Source organism: Coturnix japonica, chromosome 1 (assembly GCF_001577835.2).
Source record: "Coturnix japonica isolate 7356 chromosome 1, Coturnix japonica 2.1, whole genome shotgun sequence".
Lineage (NCBI taxonomy): Eukaryota > Metazoa > Chordata > Aves > Galliformes > Phasianidae > Coturnix > Coturnix japonica.
In genome coordinates this window covers 120,493,126-120,517,103 of record NC_029516.1, presented here as the reverse complement: position 1 = coordinate 120,517,103, position 23,978 = coordinate 120,493,126, and the positions used below count along the sequence as shown (strand labels likewise).

At 42.1% G+C, this 23,978-nt stretch overlaps 1 protein-coding gene across 9 annotated transcripts in view; it reads right to left on the bottom strand.

Moving 5' to 3' along the window:
• Nucleotides 1–9,007: 9,007 nt before the first annotated feature.
• The window catches only part of MAP4K4 (mitogen-activated protein kinase kinase kinase kinase 4), an 83,617-nt gene continuing 68,646 nt past the window's right edge, over nucleotides 9,008–23,978 (bottom strand). For all 9 annotated transcript variants that reach the window (XM_032441808.1, XM_032441807.1, XM_032441817.1 and 6 more), the window contains 6 exons: nucleotides 19,799–19,933; nucleotides 16,686–16,786; nucleotides 15,787–15,936; nucleotides 15,031–15,190; nucleotides 12,930–13,069; nucleotides 9,008–12,308 (listed from right to left, as the gene is read on the bottom strand). In XM_032441808.1, coding sequence (XP_032297699.1) covers nucleotides 12,225–12,308; nucleotides 12,930–13,069; nucleotides 15,031–15,190; nucleotides 15,787–15,936; nucleotides 16,686–16,786; nucleotides 19,799–19,933 — 770 coding nt within the window. In that variant the 3' untranslated portion in view covers nucleotides 9,008–12,224. The remainder of the gene's footprint in view (nucleotides 12,309–12,929; nucleotides 13,070–15,030; nucleotides 15,191–15,786; nucleotides 15,937–16,685; nucleotides 16,787–19,798; nucleotides 19,934–23,978) is intronic.

The window sequence follows — 23,978 nt, the reverse complement described above, 5'->3', positions numbered from 1 at the left end:
GATCTCAATGCTATCTGGACTCCATGAATTTTCTGAATCCAAGAATATTTCCAGCCTCTTACCACACCCCTGTGGCAATGAGTTTCACAGCTCCCGATGGAAGGATATTACTGTTTTCTGTGCATGTTTAGCTTACTTTCTGATAATTTCAAGGGGTGCCATTAGATGCTGTTAGGATCAGCAACCACCTGTTCACCTCTCCATACTACCCCAAGCTTTCATCCCTAATCATGCCTTCCAGCTGCCGACTCTTCCCTGTGCTATCAAGTATTTAACTTTGCCATGGAGAGATTCAACTTCAGATCCTCTGTCATTTCTACTGCCTATTTGTGCACACTTTGTAATTCTATGCCTCCCTGGAGATTGGATGGCCACAGCCACACATCCTTGTGCCCTCAGTCCTATTCCTACTTTTCAAACCCAGCACTGTCCAGGCCCAGAGTTCCAGACATGCCAAGTCATTAACAACTTCCCATTTACCTCTTAGTCTTAATACTGGGTGAAGTCATTTTATCATGGCATTGTACATCCCCTTGTCTTATATCATAATTATCTACCAAGTAGAATAGCAAACAACTGACAGTAACCCTGCCAAGTGTGAAGTCTATGTGCAGGGGTCCTTATGCTGGCAGGCCATTGCAGCAAGCTGCTCGTACAGCCAAGAAGCATTTGATGTAATGGAAGTCTTTCCCTGCCACTCCATCTGTCTGGCCCTTGGCACTGCCCCCCAAGCGTGCTGCCTGGACTTACTGATGGTTGGTCCTTCTCCAGAAGTAGGACTTGTGAATTGATTGCTTACAACTTTTCCACTACCTTCAGATTCAGCTGCTCACCAGTTCTCTCTCTTTGTTTGCCTGGCTGCAAAGACCACAAAGAACATCAAGGCTTTCTCCATGCAACAAGGCAGAATGTTTAAAAGAGCAGGAGCAATGGAGTTGCAGGGCCCAAGATGACCTGTGCTTCTCAGGGCTCTGTGCAGTAGGTCTGCATGTTTCCTGAAAGTATCCAGGACAGTTCTGGAGCAATGCATCATGAAATATTTGACCAGAACTCACAGCATTTACCAGCAATGAACATTCATGTAAGGTGTATGTCGTGAAATGAAACCTATGGACAAAGATTGCAGAACAGAATGTACTGTACGTGCTCTACTCATACAACTGTATGGAGCTGCAGCACAAATTTGCAGCTGAAAATGCAGATATGCATGTAAGGCTAACTTCATGTTGAAAATAATTCAGCCCCAGCATCCATTTTGAGCAAAACATGATGCTATTCATTCTGAGTCGTAAAGCTGTAGGTCTCGGGTTTTCTAGGTGTGCAAAGTAATGTGCTTGGAGTATACTGAACAAAAAGTATCCTATTACTGCTCCAGCAATAGGAAGAAATGCTTGCAAAATCAGACCCCGTGACTGTGTTTACTTAGGCAACATCTTTGTGCAAGTGTTCATTGATCTGCCTGCCAGGGGGCTGTCCCAGATTGCGTATAGCCTGCCTTGTTCCGTAAGAATTGCCACACACTGAGAGACTCGAACTCGCTTCCTCTTTACGAATCTGACTGGTAAGTTTGCTGCTCAGTTGGCAGTGAGAAGCTCTCCCTGTTGGCAAGGTTTCATTTTCAACCAGTGTGAGTGAAAAACACCGAAGAACGAGATGACACAAAAGCACCTGAGAACCATTAGAATTTCATTCTGTAAATATGTCCTAAAAGACACCATGCCAAACGGCCATTATGACTCACGTCTTAAAGTTTAAAGTGTCCGGTTGATGTACATGCTCATATTTTTTTATTCACTCTCTAGGGTAAGGGAGTTTGGAAATCTTAGTTCAAACTACTAAATAATTACATCCTGCAGGACATCTTCCTATGACTAGCACTACCTGCATACCTTTTTCCCCTAGCAAATATGACAAGGAACTTGTTCCGTACTGTAGGATGCTTCCAATTTTGGTGGATTTTGGAACTGCTTCTTTTTGATTACCTTGGTCATCAAGGTGTTCTGCAGTCAAACATTATAATGTTTGCTAAAATTATTGTCTGAGTTTTCTGTATAACATTTCCTCCCAGCAGCTGGAGTTGAAGGAATTACTTGTTCTCTAATGACTCCATCTGCTAAGGTTAAGAATATTGAGTGGATGTCCACAAGCATCTCACCAGTGCAAACATAACTGCATTACGGACTCCAGTACAGCAGGGAAAGAAGCTGCAGAGGCAGTTACTCAGAGTCATTTCAATATTGAACTTACCTTCCCTCTCAGCCCTTTTCTTAATTTGTATATATATATTTTTGTTATCTCTCCACTTTATCAAGTTTGAATGTGTGACACAAAACTAATAGACTCTAATGGCTGGTCTTGAGCTTTTCTTTGATCCACTGCCAGTTATCTTCTCTTGAAAGATGTGATCCAAATTTCAACAAAAATAAACCGTGCATTGGTTTTGTCCGGCTCCAAAAATAACAACTCCCTTCTCCATCTGTGATACACAATAAATATTCATTTTATCATGCATCCAGAGGCTTTCCAACAGCCCTAGAAAGTGGCAGCTTACAACTGGAAATGATTTTCCATTTGAATTATTATTCAATTAATATCATTCTTCTTAATTAACAAAGCAACAACACGTACACCTTAAAGCAAATGTGGTCCTGATTATTTCAGGGGAAAAAAAAACAACACAAAAACATATAGGCTTCATGAGGCTTCCTTACAGATCTTCCTTTGTATTCTCAGTTAGCAGTTAAAGGAGCTTCTCCTTCCCCAGTTCATGCAGTATATCTTGGTTTCTACCAGAAAGACAGCTGGAACCCATCTGCCTGCACATAACGCCACTTACACTGCTGATTAGACTAGCTCCTTTTTTAGATCCTTGTTCTTTCTTTCTTCTCATCACACACTGTGCACTTCAAGGATACCGTATTTTCTTTAAATACATCTCTTTTTAAAAATAATGCCCAACATTGATCAAGTAACAAAGTCTGAGTCCACTTAGTTTGAGTTTCAACGCATGAGCACAGGCTGAATGCAGAAAAATAGTCTATTCACCTATCCACACGCTCACCATTAGGCAAAAAGGCTAAATGGAGACAACCCAAATGGACTCATTGAGCCTAAACGACCTCAAATCTGAGGACAAAATCCAAACCTGATGCTGCTCCAGAAAGACAAGTCTCAGCACCAGTCAGTGGGGCAAGTCTTGAACAAACAAGGCCAAAGCTTCTCAAGTCCAGTTGTCACGTGGCAAGTGGGCAAGAGCCCAGGTGCTATATTATGTTCTGAACAACATAGTGAGCCAATAGATCAAGAGCTTGCCTGTTTTTCTTATCAGAACTAGACACTATGCATGACAACAATGGGTTCAGCTCACGCTCAAGTCATACTCAGCTGAAGAAGTCTGAATCTTTGACGTTTGGTGAAGCAAGAGTTTTAATCTCTCAACAAAGAGATCACAATGGGTTCAGAACACATTTATGTGATACCACCTAGACAAAATCCTTATGTTTTTAAAATGTGTATCGTTTCTGTGAGGACAGAAATAAAAATCACCAAAACAGGTTGCCCAAGGAGGTTGTGGATGCCCCATCCCTGGAGGCATTCAAGGCCAGGCTGGATGTGGCTCTGGGCAGCCTGGTCTGGTGGTTGGTGACCCTGCACATAGCAGGGGGTTGGAACCAGATGATCATTGTAATCCTTTTCAACCCAGACCTTTCTATGATTCTATGATTAATTCTATGAGAAATCTAAAGGATTAATGTAAAGCATGTCTACAGCCTTCCCCAGTGCCTCCTTCAGCCTTACCTGGGTACTCACATGCTTTAAAGATCTCAGACATGTAACAAGGATACCGATAGATTCCATCTAAGGGATTTAAGACTCTGCATTCAAAATCCACTGTTTGTTCTAATGAGAAATGGTCCGCTTCCTGCTCTCTGCTTCCATGAATCTGCCTAAACTAATAATATAAGTAGCAGTACAGCAGAAGCCTCAATGGTCCTTCCAGGAAAAGCTCCTCTACCAAGGGAAAACCAGAACTAAAATCACAATCGCTGTGTGTGAAACTGCAACAAACTGGGTGTTTTATTTTAATCTGAAATGTGATCCTGTTTAGTCTGTGGCTTGAAGTTGACAACCTTAATGTCTACTGCCATTGCATAAAGCTCCCACAAGATCACATCCTCCAAGCCAGTGAGAACATCCTTGCTGAGGGACACCACCAGCTCAGCACATATTTTACTGGAAGGAAAATGGATGTGCTTCTCTGATGGTCACATCTTAATCAGAATAGTGCTTGCTGGAGTGAGATTAGAACTTGCAAAACAACCTTGCTTAACACCACCCTATTTCAAATCCAAAGGGAACTCAGAGGCCTTCTTGTTCAGTGTTTGAGAAACATTATCACAGGCAATGCTTTCCAGAGTAAGTAGTGAAAAGGATTGTTACAAAACTTTGTTAGTCAAACTTTAGAGTTACCACAGCCAACTGGAAACCAAGTCATGTACATGAAGTTATAGCACGTTCTGCTACATATCACACAGAATGGCCCAAGTTGGAAGGGACCTTAAGGATCATCAAGCTCCAACCCCACCACCACAGGCAGGGCCACCAACCTCCACATTTAATACTAGACCAGGTTGCCCAGGGCCCCATCCAACCTGGCCTTGAACACCTCCAGGGATGGGGCATCCACAACCTCTCTGGGCAGCCTGTTTCAGTACCTCACCACTCTCATAGCAAAGAACTTCCCCCTTGCATGTTTCATGCAGAGCAGAAACATAACCCCAGTATCACACAGGTGTGCAGTCCCTGGAATCTCTCCTCCCTTCCCCACAGTCACAGAGTGGAAATTGTGCTCTCGTGTACTTGTACATGCAAACATCTCCCGACCACTGGGAGATGCAGGAAGCACTATTACCACAGAGGAAAGGCAGGAAGGCCCGGTAGCCAACTGTTCCAGCAGTGGAAATGAGAGCATAGTGCTCTCCCCGTGACTAGAGATAAAACTGAAACCAAAAGGGCAGCCTATTTATGGAAGGGTGATAAAAAGAAGTCAACAACTTCACTTTGACTGTTGTCATGACCTCATTCTCCTCTTCCTACTCTCCACTGCTGAGTTGCAAGAGCGAATGGGCTCCCTGGGGCACTGAGAGGCAAGTGAGAACGGGCTCCCTCCATCCCAGGCCACCACAGAAGTCCCATGTACAGAGACAACTACAACCCTGAGCAGGCTAACACCTCTCACAAGGAGGGCCTGCTGGTGTTGTGCCATGCCTGGCCAGCCCCATCAGAAGGGCTCATCACCTACCCCCACCGGTAGAAGGTTGCTCTTCATTGCCTACAACCTCACAACTTACCTGAGTCAACTCTCCTTGTTTTGAGTTACCTTGGACGCGGTTGACTTTAATGAGGAACAGAGATTTACACGTTTCTCCCAGTTCACGCTCCATCCAAGTTTCTACAGAATCCAGATTCGCACATTTCATTTCCAGAGACAGCATTTCTGATTGGGAAATAAGCCTAAGCGAATGCTTTATCTGCTAGTCACTCTCCAGACTGTCTATTCTGACGGGTCTTTTAGGAAGAAAAATTCTGCTGCAATGAATCTTAGCTGCAAAATGAGCTCAGGGGAGCAATATCTTGGATCGATCTCAGCTGAAAAACGCAATTGTGAGGCATTCTCTGTGAAAGTGTGAACAGCAGTGCTGAATAATGCTGTGTGATTGTAGCCTTGTACACATGTGCAATAAGGAGCAGAGGGGATCTGTTTTTTATGCCCACACGTTGCAGCGTGGAGGCTCGTGTCTGTGTCATGAATGGTGCAATGAATCTCTCTCTGAAAGCCCTTGGGCAACAAGAATGAGGGATGCTGTGAGGGATGTGTGGATAAAAATGATTTCATGCTGCCTTTACAAATACAAGACCATGGTACGTGCCTGCTACTTTAGGGCAGAAGACGCACTTTAAAGGCTGTCAATAAATCACCTACCATTGACAAGCTTGAGAAACAGACACTAGAAATCAGGCACCCACTGAAGACACTGACTTTATAGCTTAGAACAGTCAGCTCTTTTTTCTCTTTTTCAGCCTAAACTTCTCTTTGTTCTACTGGAAACATGTTTTCACTTAGGTAACACCCAGCTTATCTCCCCTCTAACTGCCATCCATCTATCACAAGCTCTCCTCCCTCTATGAGCCATAGATGTGCCTGGCTGAACGCAGAAGTCTTGTTCTCTCCTTGTGTTTAGCATACCTGGAGAAATCCAAATCTTGGTTGTTCCAACAGAAGACATCACTTCTAGGCACCTACTCAAAACACACACAGCTGGCTACAGCTTCACACATGGGTTTTGGAGCCATTCCCATCTCTTCAGAGGCAGAAATGCAGCCTCATGTAATACGTTTCCTCCAAAGATGAACTTTGTGAACCAAACCGTGAGAGAAGCGCTTTGAAAAAGCCCAGCATTTAGGGGCGGTGGATGTAGGAAACAATGTGAAAATACCTTTAATAAAAAAATAGTGAACAATGAAAACAAAAACCAATAAAAAGGTGCTCGTAATGTTAACCCTCTCCTACCTTAAACGAATGCAGAGTAGTTCGTTACTACTGGGAAACTGCATTAAGCTGATACATTGCATGACAAAACGAGCACTTTGGATGACGCCAATTGAGATACACATAAGGCTCCCAAACTAATTAACAAGGAAAAAGTTTTTGAATCTTTATCCCTCCCATGAGGGCCATCTGTTGTAGGCTGAATATGACACTTCAGGAAACGTCTATAAACGTAATTAAATTTGGAGCAGTAGTAAAGGGGTCTGTGTTAGGTTTATCTTTGGAACACAAAACCCCAGTGTCTTTCAATTTTCAGCACTGCTAACAAATCCTTTTCCTACAGATCTATGTCGCGGTATCCCCTGGTTATATTGTGCAGGGTGGCACACAAAAACAGATGGCAAGTCCTGCAACGAAGATTTTGATCTCATGGATGATGTCTTAAAACCTGGCGGCCTGCTGACTTCTGGGCCCATCATTTGTAAGTTACAGCCACCCTAGGTCTCTGGCTCCATCAGCAGCACAACTAGCCTCCAGGGCAGCAGCTTGTGAGCCAGCTGTTACCTGCCAAGGGGCCTTTCAAGGCTAATGGCCATCAGTGCTTGTTGCAATGCTGTAAACTGAAACTTTTCCCAGGCTGATTTCCAGGTTCAGCTACCTGAGCATTGTAGATTGAACCAAGGACACCGTTAGCCACTCTCAGCCATATTGTCCTTGCTCTCAGAGACTGGAATTGCCAATTTACCAGATCACTCTATGTTAAGCATGTGAAAAACCCAACTGAAGCTGGCTTCTGGCCTACACACCTGACAGTGCGCATGAGTTAATGCACTTCACTGAGCCTTAGTTTGAACGATGCCACTGAAGACCGTGTGATGTGAAACAAATCACTTCATAATGGGAACCCGGTGCTTTCATTAGCAAAAAACCTGAGATTCCTCCACTGGCACATCTTGAAAATGCTTTTATTGGAATGGCAGACAGTGAGTGAATGCATGCCTAACCCGCATGACTCCATTTGAGAAAAATTAGCTTTTAAAAAAACCTATCATAGCAGCATAGTAATGATAATTGCAGCTTAATTACCCATAACTGATTCTTTATGGCCTGAAATAACTTATTCTCCTTTTAGACTTGTCTCTGATAACCATTGGAGTCATTACAACTGTGAGTCTATAATTACATACTTTGCATTTTAATGCTCTTTGCCAGCTCATGCTCTCTTCTTCTCTTTCAGTTAATTTCATTACTGAAACATGGAGAAAATTTCCACGTGGATTTTCCAGAATTTCTTGTGATTTGATCTGGGGAGGTCCGGGACTTCATGAACTTTGCATTCTCTGTTCCTCACTTGGGCCTGTCTCATTGCTGCCACCTACCCAAGCCTCACAGAGATCAGCTGCTCAAACACCCTCACCCTTAATCTCCATCTTCCTGCTGCATACTCCTTCACAGGAGCATGAAAGCGTTGCATGCTATGGCCTGTGTCACCCAAAACCTCTAGGGCTGCTGGATCCAGACGCGCACCGTTTGGTTTTGTGCTTGACTATCCAAAAAGTGTTCTAACTCAGTGAAGTATTCAGCTGGTGAAGGACAATGAAGGAAAGCTGGCAGCTGCAAGAGCGGCTTGCTGGCCCTGACAGCTCTTTCAGCTCAGCTGCTCTCGGTATCTGCTGTGCGCAGAAGCGGAAAGCTCAAGGGTTGCAGATACCTTTGTCTGCAGGAAGCAAAGGAAACCCTGGGATGTGTTTCAGCTCGCAACACCCCCTTGCCTTCAAGAGATGAAAGTGGGTGGGAAGGCTGGAGGCCGGGAACACAAGTTGCCCCCTCCTCCAGCATAGAGCAGCTTATGCAGAAGGAAACATCTGCTGCTTATCTCCACTGAGGAAAGCAGACATGGTCCACGGTGGAAAACATGCACAAAGGCTAACGGGAATTCTGCTGGCACACGCAGCAGCCTTGTATCAAACCTGTCCAGTACTCACGGCTCAGTGCTCAGAAAGCCTGGCTAATTTCTTGGACCTGTGCTTTTAGACCATTGGAGAACCTGGGCCGGGTCTCCAGCTCATGGCACTCCCTTAGCAGTCAGTATCCCATCCCAGCCACCAACGCTGCTGACTGGAGGGAGATGGGAGGGCCATGTTCACAGCGCTTCCAGGCTGTCCTTTAAGCAACCATAACAACATTTCTAAGCTGCTTCTTTTTTTTCTTTTTTTTTTTCTTTAAAGGAAAACTCTAATTCTCAAAAGAGCAACTGCACCACAAAACAGGGCTTTCTGCAAAAATAATAATAATAAAAAACAATTTTAAAAGCCTTCAAAAGCCTAAGTTTGTTGTCAAAGTCTCCAGCAAATTAAAGAGCTTTAACAATAAGGCTTTTGTTTGTATACAAGCAATTGGGCAACATGCAGCTTGATTTCTGCAGCCAGCAGACATTCAAAATACTTTCCACATACGACAGGTGTCAATTTGACTTTATTTAAGGAAAAACGGGGAAAAAACAGTAATTTCCATAATACACAGAAGACAAGTTAGATAGCACTGCAAAAAAAAAAAAAAAGGCTGAGTGTTTTACTTGTCACCAGTCTGCTTTGCAGCTCTACGATTAGTAATTTTAATATTTTAATGCAGTTTGTCATGTTGTAGTTATCGTTTAGCATCTTTTATCATCAGCAGAACCTGGGGTTATAAATCACAAAAAGTGTACTACTACTACTATGAAAAACTAAAAAAAAAAAAACAAAACAAAAACCCACCAAAATCACTTTCAAATAAACCATAAATATGTGATGCACATTAGTGTAACAAAACCATTTTTGTAAACATTTTCTCCAACATAACATGTGCATAAGATAAAAAATAAAAACACTGCAGTCATACAAGTTAGGGTTACTTTGACTTAAAGATACAGAAAATTATTACTTATTAAAGCTTAAAACTAAAACCTAGGAGCTTTTCTTTTCTTCTTTGCTTACAAAAGCACTGTTTAGAGTTCGATGTCTGTATACAGAGTGGTTTTCTAATACTGGGTTTACCTTGCCATGTCGCCGTCCTGGCACTTCTACAGAGGGAACTTCCCCTCAGGAGCCTCCCAGTGCCAACAGCAGGCATCCATGACCCGGGAATCCCTAACAGCACTGGAACATCTTCCTCCGGGAGAACAGCATCAGCTTTCAAGGACTACATTGATTTTGGAGCACAGAGCACTGGAAGAGTTAAATCACGCAGACTGACATTGGGTCAAATCAGCTGGGGTAAGCTACACTACAGGGCTGATGTGCGATTACACCCACGTTGCTTCTCTGAGTCCCCTTTAGTTCGTGAGAGTACAAAAGGTTCATCGTTCCTCTGGCTGACCGCGCCAGGCAAGAAAAGAACACATCCTTCACCTTCAACGCTATCCAAAAGTCACACGGTTAAAAAAAATATTTCTAGGTACTCCTCTGCCAGCAAATGTAAGGCTTTCTTGAGTTTGAATTCTTTTGGTGTGTGGGGTGTGCGGGTGTGTGTACATGCACTCGTGGTACGCGTTTACCACTCACTCTTACACTGTCTGTGACGTTCGAAGGAGCCTTCAGCAGAAACGCTGCTTGGTTTTGAAGGATTTACAGCAGTCGGATTGATATCAAAAGAAAGTTGGCTGAGTCTCAGCTCCGCACAGCTCGTGCTCGCGGCTGGGTGCCGGCTGGCTGGAGCACATGTGCTGGAAAAGCCCTACCTGCCATGCCAGGAGAGAAAGTTCAACGCAGCAGAAGACAAAGCCCATGGAACACTGAGAGCCTGTTCACTGAATGAACAGCTTAAGGCAGCTGTCAACAAAGTACCCCACCAAAGGAATAATAATAATAATATTAATTATAATAATAATTAAGAAAAAGAAAAACAAAACGCAAATAAAAATGGCTGTATCATGACACTGTGCATTATTACATCACCAACGGATTATTGTACACTCAAGATTTTCTCAAGTAATGAACATGTAGCCATTAAACAAATTATTACTCTCAAGACATTTATTACAAATGTCAGAACTTATTCATAAAATAAAACTGACTTAAAAAAAAACAAACAAAAAACAAAAAAAAAGAAACAAGCCAGAGCTGGGATCTTACATCTAAACACAAGTATACGTTGTTTTTATGAATAAGCAGTATTAACTACATTCTTAAAAGAGTTTTAGTGCATTGCATTCTTAAAAAAGAAAAACATCACCGCCCCAAAACGTTTCCTACAACATTTAACAGTTTATAGAACTAGCCTAGTTATTTACCTGCCTGTTGCTAAGCCCACGTGTTAGAAGAGTGAAACCTCCGGTTTTAGGCTAAATTCAGACTTCTATTAAGGATGAAACTGGTTTAGAAAAACGCTTGCTTTCCAAATTTAGTCAGCAAATTACAATAATCAGCATCTCACTGCCATAACGCTACCGCTATTGCCCCAACGGCCCACTCTCTCCTCCTGCTGAAACTTGCTACACGATAACAGTCAGAAACCTTCCAATCTGGTAGTTTTGGTATTAAGATTAAATTAGACATTAATGGTTTTTTCATCTAAAAATGTATAAACTAAACCACCTCTTTTCTTTTACGCATTAAAAACAATGAGGTAGGCACAAAAAAATAAACATATGTAGTTTGGATTTTCTTTTTTTTTTTTCTTTTTTTTTCTTTTTTTCTTTTAGTTCTGCAAGTGCAGACTGTGGTAAAACTGTTGTTGCACTTCTAGGTTTAAACAAAAATTAAACCTTTAACTGAGGCAGTGCTAATACTGTGACATAACCAAGTTCTGGCCTAACACAGAATTGTTATAGAAAAGGAACTTTTTTTCTCTTTTTTTTTTTCTTTTTTCTGTTTTTTTTTTTTTTTTTTACTTTTTTTTTTCTTTTTTCCTTTTACCTTTTTTGAACCATCTGCACATGTTTCAGGCAATACCTGGTACACAGAAAAATGACTAAAGTTATTGGCCAGGTCAAAGGAAAACTGCAGAAACAACAACAAAAAGAAAAACAACAACCAACCAAACCAAGAATTCCACCCTGAGCCCTTCCCACCCTCCCTGTCCCCAAGAAGTTCTCCATCCTAGTCACTGTGTCTTTCACATTTTATAAATATTAACTTCTTAAAACCTGCACCTTCCTCTCTGTCCACATATTGTCACATTACAAAAAAAAAAAAAAAAAAAAAAGGAAATGTCAATTAAATACATTGTTAACGTTACTAGATAAGACTAGATCTGCCCTTCTGTTTCAGCCTTCCTGTCTCTCTACACCACTTCTCACCTTCTCTTGCCTGCCTCCTTTCCACTCAACAGCATGTCCATGGTAAATCCATTTTGTTTTCCTGTTTTTTTTCCCCCCCTCTGTTTTAACACTAACAAACAGAGTCCTTCAAAGCCTAGGAATCCTGGAGCTGAAGGCAAAAATAGACCTGTAGCTTTCAAGCGTGATCCCAAACCTCAAAGACACTGTAGCACCTGATGGCAATATCTTTACAGCACCAGCTGCCTCGCAGCCTCAGTTGAAAAACAAAAAGAAACCTAACACCAGTGATGCCTGCACACACATTTACACAGAATGCTGTGTTAGTGCAGGTCTGTACTCCAGTTGAAAATAATTCCGAGTTATGAAGATCTCAGACTCTGGATGTCAGCAATTCCTCGCCAAAGCCCACTGCTTCTACCAGCTCAGAAGAGAAGTCCTGCCAAGGGTCATGAAATAAACTTGACTGCTTCCACCCGACCGTACGGAGGCAAAGAAAACCTGTGAAGAAAAGAGAGAGACATTCAACAGGTAAGGAAGCAGAGACTTTCCTTAGTCTGCTGCCTGTGACATCTGCAGTGCCATTACAGCTTTGTACTGTGTCTGGCTGAGGTGGAGCTGACTTTGTGCACAGCATCCTATATGGTTCTGAGCTCTGCACGCATGGCTAGAACAGCACTGCTGACACACTCGTGTTTTTGCTGCTTACAAATGGTGCTTGCACAGCATCAATGCTTTCTTTTACCAGGCTCCTCACCCCCAAAGGCTGGGAGAGGACAACACCTGGATGGAGGACCCCAGCTGACCAAAGAGATAGCCCATACTGTATGCTTGGCAAGAAAAGGTGACAGAAGGGAGGAGGAATGAGGACATCACTGTGATGGGAAGAAGCTGATTAATTCCTTATTACACTTGGCTTGCACAGCCAAGATTCCTTATTGAATTCCTTATTAAGCTGTCTTTATCTCGATCCATAAGTTCTTTCACACTCCTTTTATTTTCTCCCCGTTCCACACGAGAAAGGAGTGTTTGGCTGCTGGCTGGGGCCAACTCACTGCAAGCAACTGCTTAAAATACACATTTATCATCTCGGCAAGAACCAGGGATGGGGGTGGATTATACCTTGTCATTGCGTTCACATAAGAACTTGAGTCTTTGTGCCCTTTTGTGCATAAACACTCCGTCCAAATGTCCTGTCTCCACTGACCGAATTTCAATAGCTTTCTCTCCCCAGCCCATTATCTGATTGGATTGAATATATGCTGTGGAGAGAAAACACAGTACAACACAGCCCGTAAGGACAGGTAGAGGGCAACACAGAGCAGCTTTTTAGAAAAGCAGAGAAATATATTTAAACTCTGTAATTAACAATGACCTGCCTGTGCATACTGTAAAAACACACACATGCTTAGAGTTCTATTTCAGTCTTCAGCGTTTTCACAATGCCCCCAAAATACCTTTTTTTTTTTTCCTTTTATTACCACATGAGCTGTCCATGTTAGTAATGTATTATGTGCCTTAGCACTTAGGACACAATAGAAGCTTTCCAACCTTCAATTAAATGGAAGGAACAATGAGTTTTACAAAGATTTTTCCTCACAAGTTTGGCAATGAGACAGGTTAATTAGGTGTTGACAAGGAGAAAACAGAACCCAAAGTTTAAACAGACAAAGCCTATCCGCTCCGGAACATCCCCAGCACCATTTTGGTGTCTTACAGTGTCACTTCCTTGCTTTGAAGGAGTTTGTTGGCAAAAGAAAATGACACAGAATGGGAAAATTAGGAAAAAAAAATACATTAAGTTAGCCGCCTTTAATAGGAATAATGCTTCCAAAATCTGCTTTCCTTCCCAAGAAAGCCAGCTGGCCTGACAAGTGCTCTGCATATTTTAAAAGAGGTTCATATTAAGCTCTCCAAGTGGAAGTACTCTTATTTGTCCTTCTGCTTTCCTTCGCACACAAATAAATTGAAAACGAGCATTTATTCCTCAGGGTATCACTGGGGGAAACAGATTAGTACTGGCATGAGGAAAAAAATCTGTTCCTGCTAGCATTAAAAACTGAATGAAGGAGAAAGGCACCAGAAAAGGTATATTCAAAAAGCAATTTGATGGATGGTCTTAGGAATGCTGCCAGAAATAACATATGGGAACTTGGCGAAGAATAAGCTGTTGCCTCTGATTTGTATGCACACTGAACAGAAAAAAAATAAAAAGCAGCACAACACTTCTTAACCAGGAAAATTTAAGATTTAATTTCATAATACTTCCCCATTTATGTTATCTTTTTTCACATTAATTTTCAGTGAAATTAAACCAAACTATCTGCTACAGTACAACACACGTCTATACCAACACATATACCGTTGTGTCAGAATATTTTCACATATGTCACTAGTGATAACTGAGCCAAATGTTTTATTAGAATTGTCAGATGAGATATTCTGACGGTATCAACTTCCTCAGTGCCATTTACTTCACAGCCACTTCAGTCCCCAGGGCTCTACAATTTGCCAGTTGATATAATCTGCTTGCTTTCAGATCTAGTCAAGAGTTAAATGCAGCAGAGTGAACATGCCATGCACTAAACTTTAAAATTTCCTTCTCCGTTATTGCTCACGTTGCTCTAAAAGCAGCAGCAACCTGAGCAGTAACCTAATGATACATACATACATCCCAAAACATACAAACTCAATGTGTTTGCACAACAAAACGAAGGTGTAACCACAGCCCATGCCATGCTTAGCACTGAAATAAGGCAGCATAGGCAGCAAGAGCACCCATACCAACAGGCGATTACACTATCATGCAAAGATAGATAAGCAATCCGCAGATGAATTAAAATAAACCCGTCAAATCAGATAGACTGTTATCAGCCTGTAATAATATCCTGTGTGCCACCTTACATATCTTTATACTTAATGGTTTTCATAGTTTCGTTGTTCTCTAAGAAAAATTCTGTAATGGTCTGCAAAGATCATGTTGTACGATAAAGGAGTTTTTTATTCCTCAAGTCCACAAGACTTTTGCTTGGATCTTGTTCTAAAAAACAACATGAAATGGATTCATGCAAATCCTCTGAACTTTGCGCAGCTGTTTTTCAGCAATATTACAGCTTCGCTGCTTCTGAATCTGAGGTAAAACCTGATGCATTTTTCTTCTGCCCACTCTCTGCACTCCCACTCTCTTACAGCACATTACATTTGATTCTGTCAGGACACTTACCAACTGAAGTTGGCATTTCTCCCCACTGTAGAACCACATCCTTGGTGATCCTTCCATATGTGTTTACATAAACTCCTTCATCCTCATAGCAGACCAGTAGCTCCATTCCATCCGTATTTGGGAGAATTATGATTGCGTGAGGTTGGATACTGCTCTGGATCTGAAGAGACAGAAGTGAGGACAAAGTCATTTTTTAATACTGAAGAGTCCATGCTGGGAGAAAGGCCTAAGTGAATGCCAGTGTTTGTCTGATAGCCAATCAAGGATGCACACTAGAAGCGCTAGCTCTCCCTCCAACTTAGACACCCTACACAGCAGCAACAACAGAAAACCTTAGAGAATGAATTCTTTCATCTTAAGGCAGACATCTATAAGACAGGAAAGATGAACTTCTCTGTAGGAGTGCCCACAGGGAGAGATGAAGCCACGTGACCTTTGCCAAGCCTGCTGAATATTATCAGAGGGCAGTCATATCATTCATACTGCCACTTTCCTGCAGCTGACCATCTGCTATGCACTCAGACATCTACCTATCACCCTCGAAACCCACATCTGAGCAGGCAGCTCCTAGGCAAGGAGATACACTGATCGCGAGGACAGGACAGAGGACAAGGCCCAAGGCTCTAAGCCATGCCTGTCCCCTTCCACCAGTTCCCTCTGTCCACAGGGACAGCCTGACACATCTTTCATCTGAGAAGAAGGAGGGAGGGGCAAACCAGAAGGAAAGAAACTCCCCACCCAAGGAAGAACTCTTACATGTGTTGGTAGATAAATATCGTAGACTGATCCTGAATCCACGTCAACAGCATGGAAGCCAGCACAGGAGCCATAAATGACTTTTAGTCTCTGACCCTCTTCTACAGTTAGATCCACCAGCAATGGCTTATGTACCAATTCACCAAATGACTGCAAGAAAACAATCAGTGAGATTTAATTTACTGTTTAGAAACTCGACAGGTCTTATAAAAGCATGATGTTAATGCAAGGCTGATGAGTCTACTCCTCCAGCAAGTCTTTGGCCTCCTTCTACCATAGCAGTTAGAGGTTAACATCTTCCACAGACAAGGAGAGATTGCTCAGCACCATGCTTGCATTTCAATCACATAGTATTATACACTCTTTTCCCTAGGGTTTATTTTCATCGGTCTGTTTGTTTTCACTAAGAACTGCCCTCAACTTTTGGGAAAGCAATTTGATACTCCTGTAGTGTTTACTTCAATCTGCACAGCCAGCAGTAACTGACTGTCTGCAAATCAGTTTGGTAATTACACCAACGCAGCTAAAATCATTCTTGCTGAATTCGAAGTACAACAAAGCTGAACATAATCTAATGACATCTTCTGCTTACATGAAGATGCTCAGACTCAGATCACTTCTCTTTGCTTCATGTTTTATTTATAGCAAGGGTACAAACTGCTGATTTTGTGTTGTTTTGAACATTCATTTATGCTTGGTTGCAATTCAGTATTCTAGGTACAAAGCCTCTCAGATCCAACCCTCCTGCATCCATAAATGAAAATACAATAGGAAATTCATGGCAGATTTACCAAAGAACCTGTACCACAACCATGACAAAACCTCAGACCACTTTTGTACAAGGGGCAACTGTAACTCAATATGTGAAAACCCAACAGATGGCTGAAATATACTGTTACCTTAAAGGCCATAAATTTGTGGTATGGCTTTGGCGCCCATGCATAGACTTCCACAGAGCTCTTCAATGCAATTACCAAGAATTTGATTCTTTCATATTTTACTGAAATTAAACCAAAACAAAAAATTAATTCAGTAAACAGAAAGCGACACTATTTCCCCATGCTTATGTATGTTTGAAGGTTTTTAGTAATGCTTCATTTTAGAATTGCTAATTCTAAGCAGCTCAGTATTTTGACACATTCGTACCACAAAAATTATTACTCTTGTCAGTAACTGAACCTGACATCACGCTTCTAATTATCCAGCCAGGACACACTTATTTACACTTTTCTTTCCACATTAGACTGTGCTAGCTCATCAAGAAAACAGCTTTCAGGCAGGGATGTTTCCAATAAAAGAAGCCAAGGACAGTGGTGCTGTATTGGCAGTAACAATCACAGCACTGACAGTGGCATTTTATGCTGGTGGAAAAATTCCCCAGAGAAAAGGAGGGGAAAAAGAGAACTGAAGTGAAAAGTGGAGAAACACGCCCATTTCAAAAACAAAAGGCAACTTTTTTTGTTCTTGTTTATTGCCCAAAAGAAAAACTGTTACCAAAAACTTCACAGAAAGTAGCTAAGTAGCTGCCAAAAAAGCTCTTCCTCGGGTGATAGTTTAAAGGAAACAGGTAGCTGACCGAATGCAAACAAGCTGTACTACCTGAGCTGTCTCCAACTGACCTTACCTCTAATTCTCAAGTAAAAAATGAGCTCAAGTCACCTTACTGACAATTCTGGTGACAAATTTTACCTTCTGCCTGAGGAATGGAAAAGTTGTTAGCGGTGTTAAGGAGTCAGGAGTTTCTCAGGGACAGTTCAGAACCAACAACATTTTGCAATCTTTTTTTCTCATTTGACAGAAAAATGCAACAATTGTAGCATTTCAGACACAAAATGCTTCAAAGAAGTGCTACTTTTGTAGGAGGGAACTGAACATTTAGAAACTGCCATTCAGTTAGCGGGGCTGGATCTGCATTCACAGCTGCCATCTTCATTTGTGTAGGAAGAGATTGTGGGGACGTTCAGAATACTGAGGTTTGTTAACCTGTTTCTGGTGCTCTCTTTGGAGAAGGAGAATAAAAAAGGCATTATTTGGATGACATGTATCTAAGGAGGCTTTCTCTATCTCTTCAAGTATTAGAGGAGTGGAATGCTTTTTGAAAACAATGAGTAAATCCCTACATCTCCACCTGCCATTATTATCTCCTAACCAAAATTGATTTTGAAACAGGGCTGGAGTGAAGAATCTCAGACTTGTGAGAAGAACATTTCTTCAGTATATACTATTCTAACGTATTTCAGATATCCTACCCACGGTAAAAGCCTGTTGTTGCTATCTCTTAGTAGGCAGTAGGGAGACAAAGCTTATTATTTGCTCCCCCTTTTATTCTGCAGGGAAACAAGAATACTGAGCTTTAAGTGTTAGAAGACTTGACACTTCAGCAAACAAAAAAAGCCTCTCAACCTCCACAGCTGTACCGATGGAAAAACAGAGCTTTTGTTCAGTCTTGTCTGGCTTGTGAGACTTCTTGGAATATTTTCTTGGGGAAGAAAGGGATATTGAACAAAACCACCTTATCTGTGAAAGGGAACCTTTGATAACCCTCACTGTTTGCTCTGGGTGCTATCTGGGAATTCACCCAAATCTTAAGTTTCAAAAGAGCAATTTATCACTGAGAGGAGCCAAAAGTTGCCTGAAGCAACTGAGATCCATAAATACCACTTCAGCTTGACGTCTGAAACACCATTGCATCAAAGAGACAAGGAAGCGATCAGTGCCAGCTGCCTCACTGGCAACCTCCAGAACAACTATTCACAGGGCTCATCCTTCTTGGGATCTGAGGCACAGCTGTCAAAGGGGCCTCTCACTACCTGAAGAAGTCTACTGTATGTTTTTGGTTCAGAGGGAAGTCCAGTGCCAGGCTGCAACAAATCACCCTTCATCTGGAAAAGAATGCTCTTTGTTTCTCATGCTTCCCTACTGGAAAGCCTCCTTTCAATAGCTGTTAATGTATTGTTAACAGGCCACTTCATTATGCTGCTGACACCCTGGGGTATGATACCAGAGAAGTACATTATTAATTGTTTTTGGGGTCAAGCTCAAGGTTCAGCAGTCACTTACTGCGATAGTTATTGATTGCGCTCTTCTGCAAGAGTGTGTGCATGACAGAAAGAAACAGCTCAGTCTGACTGCTGCTGCTCTACACTGACTGATGTGAGCTGACTTTTAGGAGAAAACAAAACCAAATGCAACACCCAGTGTCCATTAAGATGCATCATGACACTGAAGCATAAGAAAGAGTTCGTATCTCCACCTGCAGGGCAGCAGGCTCACTGCACATGGCCAAAATGCAGCATGTCTTTGACTAGCTGTGGTGGAAGCTTCTACAGCCAAATCCATTCAAGCAACCTAAGGGCACTCAAAAGGCGCCTGCCTAGTGAAAACACACTTCATCCTCGTAATCCCATAACTGTACTGCAGTGGATCTGAGACAGCATTAGGAAAGTTCATGAGCTAAAGGGAGTCAATGAATCATCCTGAAGTTAAACATATGCTTCTGTTCCCAGATGCCTCCCCAAAGCTCGTGCACTAGCTGGGCTTACTTTTTCCTCCAACGCTCTTTTTTTTTTTTCCTATCCCTGCTAGTCTTAAAAATCTACATTAAAAATGAGATGTTTCTCCCTCCTCTCCAGAATTTGATTTCAGCATGGTAAAATAACAGGGAAACCTGCTGGTAGAGATAGCAGACGCTGGTTGACAAGTGTCCCCCTGTCATCCCCAGGGTTTAACAGAGCTGGAGAAATGCCACCAGCCCCTACTGCCCCTATCAGCCTTCTCATGGAAGTTGTACACGACACAGGAAGAATAGGGATGGAGGATCTGTGCCTGCACCAGTTCACAGCCCAGCACCTCATGTTTGGTTTAACTCAATAGCTTGCCATCTATTCTGACGCTTCAAATGAAAAGTCTGTCCTCAGCCATACGGAAAATAGTCAGAAACAGATCTTAAACTGTCGTTCTCATTCTCAGCTAGATCTTATCCAACAATTTGATAAATTCATTTGTAACTTACCAACTTTATAGTGCACACAGCCTTCCAAGTCACCCACCGTTGTCCAACCCTGTTTCTTTTCCACTTCGGGATCATTGTGAAGGATTTTATTCCTCAACCAGGACAAATAGTAAACTCGCAACTTGTTCTTCTTACCTAGACACAAAAGGAGAAATAATGGTTTATCTCCAGAGAAAGGTAAGTGCTAAAAACTCCTGCTCCAACAAACACAAAGCCCCATGGAACAATCCAAAAGAACAAAGTAGGATAAACTGCTGCAACCACTGAGATCTCCCACAGTATTTATGACCACGCCATCTTTACTCCAGATTCCACCCAAAGATATGCTTTCCTGATAACCAGTGACAGAGGTGCATGGTAATACCACATCAATACCCAAAATGATGAACTCCTTAGCTGCCTGGTTCTTAGGACAAAGCTTCTACTTGGACACTGTTATTATCCCACAACAAAAACACCAGATTCCTGCACTGAAATAACAGATGAGCCTCAGTAGTTCTTATCTGTACAAAACATAAGGAGAACAGCAAGGGAGAATTTGAGGCTCTGAATAATCTGCACAAGCAGAAGAGAGTATGATTGTTTTGAAAGGAGGAAGCAACAGGAAAGAAAAATATTGTGAGGGAATGTATGTTACAGCTTCTGCACAGGTAGCAACCAGGACATTTCCATCACTTACACCATCCCCAAATGCAAAGTGATCAAGTTTTTACTAAGGCTGTTTATCATTCAACTGGTAGAAAAGTACACCAAGAACAATGCTAAACCATTCCAGCATTTAACCACTTTACAACAGTACTGAACAGTACTGCACACAGCCTGGAATGTAACTCGCAATAAGAGAAGGTCTCAAATGCAGAGCAAGGCTCACAACTGACTTCATCAGCAGTTCTTTTTGATTCTGAGGACACCTCACTGCAGCCTTTCAGTACTTAAAGGGAGCTCATAAGCAGGAGGGAGAGCAACTTTTTACATGGTCTGATGGTAATAGGACAAGGAAGAATGGCTTTAAATTAAAAGAGGGGAATACTAGCTTAAGTGTTCAGAAATAATTATTTCCTCAGAGGGCAGTGAGGGACTGCCCAGAGAGGCCAGATCAGATCAGGCCCTGGGCAGCCTCATCTAGTGAGTGGCAATTCTGCCCATGGCAAGGGGTTGGAACTGGATGGTGTTTAATGTCCCTTCCAACCCAAACCATTCTATGGTTCTTTGATTCTTTAATAATTAATAGCCAATACAGCACAGGCTGAACTGGCAAGAAGGTGGCTCTAGTACAAATATTCAAAGCTTGTCCCCACTTCTTCCTCCTTCAGCTGCTTTGCTGTCCAAAGACAGATGAAACTGGAGGCAAGGAAGAGAGATCATCCCTGCTTTGATGGGGAACCACTATGGAAGGCTCCATGAAGTCTCTGTATGAGGAAAAAAAATAAGGAATGCTCACAGAGCCCCAGCTTGTCAGTGGAGTAGCTCCATGCCAGTGCTCCGGCAGCTGATAAGGATGAGCACGTGGCATCAGGGGACACAGGTTACAGCAGGACAAGAAGTCTGAGCATTGAGAGCATCCTGCTGTGCTTGGCTGGATCCCAGAGCTGGCACCAAGCCCTTGCCCTGATGGCAGAGGACCCCTGACACAGCCAGGCTCCACAGGAAAAGCAGCTGGGAAGGCTGGGGCAGCACATGCAGATGCACAGCTTGCAAACAGGCTGTGCCATTGAATCCAGGTTTTCCCTTATAAAGGACACAGTCTGAAAAGTCTTCTTTGGGATTGCTTTGATGGGGAAGGACATGGGGAAAAGAAGAGGCAGTTAGAAAATGAAAATCTGTTCACTGAGCCTAAAGAGGAATTGGAGACCCATTTCCTTCCAACTACTGGATCTGCTCTGCTCCTTAATTTTCAAAGCCTTAAAAGCCTCTCTTGCTTTGATGGCACCCAACAGAATGTGAAGCAGTATCATGCTGACATTTGTTTATCCCCACTGCAAACATGATGGCCCACTTGGCAGTAAGGGAACATATGATTTATTGTCTGACTTCATATTTATCGGATTTAACAAAGTCCCACTGTTGTCACAGCTCTTAAAGATCTGGAAACAGGACCAGAGCATTACTCCTACAAGTTCCACTTAGGACCAAAGTAAGGTCCTCCCAAGAAAATGCTGCAAATGACAGCTACGGAGGTCCTTTTAAAAAAATTGGAATGGAAAACAGTACAGATCAGATTTGATTCTTGATTCACTGTGCTTCTGGGCAAGGAAGAGTTTACAGGACACAACTATTACTAGTTCCAGTCGATGGGGAGAATAAATCATCTCCCAGTTATTTCTATGACTTTAGCTTCCCCGTAGCTTAGTAAACCTTAAGACTCAGACCAAACAGTGCACAAGGGAATTTCCCAGCACGTGGCTATTCTCTTTTTTTTCCAGCTCACATGATGAGCAGCAGGGCATTTCTCTCCAGCTGGAAACATTTTTCAAAACAACAACAGAAAAATATCTGAAGTGAGTTCCCATTGTGTTTTAGCGTCTAGACCACAAGGAAAGTCACAGGACAGGAAATTCCTCAGCCTGCCAGCAGGCTGACATAAAAAGAGCACAATTGGTCAGCTAAATAAACATAGTTGTGCATGTGTTTACCGTTACACTGATTTTAATATTTATATTGGAGAGGAGAATTAGATCCTTTTGCTTGTAAATCTGTAACGCTCAGTTTTAGCAGCTTTCAAATATCTGCAGCTTCTTTTTCCCCTTGAGTAACTGTTATGGCTATAAAATAAGAAAGAAAACTCTGATCGAACCATCATATCAGCTGATTATTGACTCTGAAAACTCCCAGCTCTGGTTCTCCCACAGACATCATTTCGAATGCAAAGCCTCCTCTCCTATATTGAGGTTTTGTTTTTACTGTTGCGTGGTTTTTAATTACCAAGCATGCAGATTCCAACCAGCTCTTCTACACTGTCATCCTTCCCTACATTCCCAAGAGCCAGCTGTGCTTACAAACACTCAGGGAGCCACAAACAGAGCATGTTCTGTATGCAGATCACTATTCTCTCTTTCAACACTTCTATGACTCTCAGCACTGTATATTATCTGAGAATCCAAAACTATTTGTTTTGCCTCCCAACGGTATGAGCTAAAGAACTGTCCACCTACCCTGCTTTGACCCACAGTTTTCTTGCACCAGCTCTAGTAGCTCAGTACCAAAAGTTTCCTTGTCAAGGTAAGTTTTGAATTTGAGAACTATATTGCAGGAACAATATTTCATGTTTTCAAATATTTCATGTTTTCAAACTCAAAAGAGTATATGTTAAAAGCAAATTTTAGGTGACAATCCCCTCAAAACCCTAGTGCACCTCAACTTCTTACAGTGCGGTGTCATATCTTGAGTATTGCCACCATAAATATACACTGATTCCCGAAAAAGCGGAGGGAACATATGGCTGGGAGAGACGTAGACTGAGCAGAAATGCCTCCTTCCTGCCTTGTACTTCACTATTCTCCCATAAAATGCAGGATATGGGGCGGAGACAAAGCCATAAAACAGACAAAGATCAGCCGGTTTCTTAAGGGTTAATGTAGCGTGTCTCAACAGAGGAAGCAATAGTTCTGAAGGAAACAAAGGAAACGGATGTGTCAGGGTTCTCAGATTGTGACTGACGCAAACATAAATAAACCTGAAACAATTACACACAAGATTTAATCACAGACACTTCTGTTTGTGTAGGGTATGCTTTGAATCTATACATTTTGCACAAGTTGGATTACACAGTAGTTTGGTTTATGAGGTCGACTATAGAATAAACTATCAAATGATGCTTTTCAAGTAGCTTATGTTTTTAACACACTGTGGACACACAACAGGTTGCTTTTTTAAAACCTCCTTGACTCATCTTTTCCTTTTAAATGTTTCATGACACTGCTGGAGCTGAGAACTAAGTGTGACAACACCAGCATGGGCATGGCCCTTTTCAGTTGTATTAATGTAATACATCTAACACACGGTCTAGGTGCATGTCCTTTTGTACAAGAGTTTGGAGAGACTCCAGCAGGGTAAGATGAGCTCGGAAGCATCAACAGGATTTTTAGTGGCTGCAATGAATAACACGGATCACTGTGCAAAACGTCATTTAACATTCTCTCTCTCAATTGCACAGCATAGCAAAGACTCATTTCCCAAACAA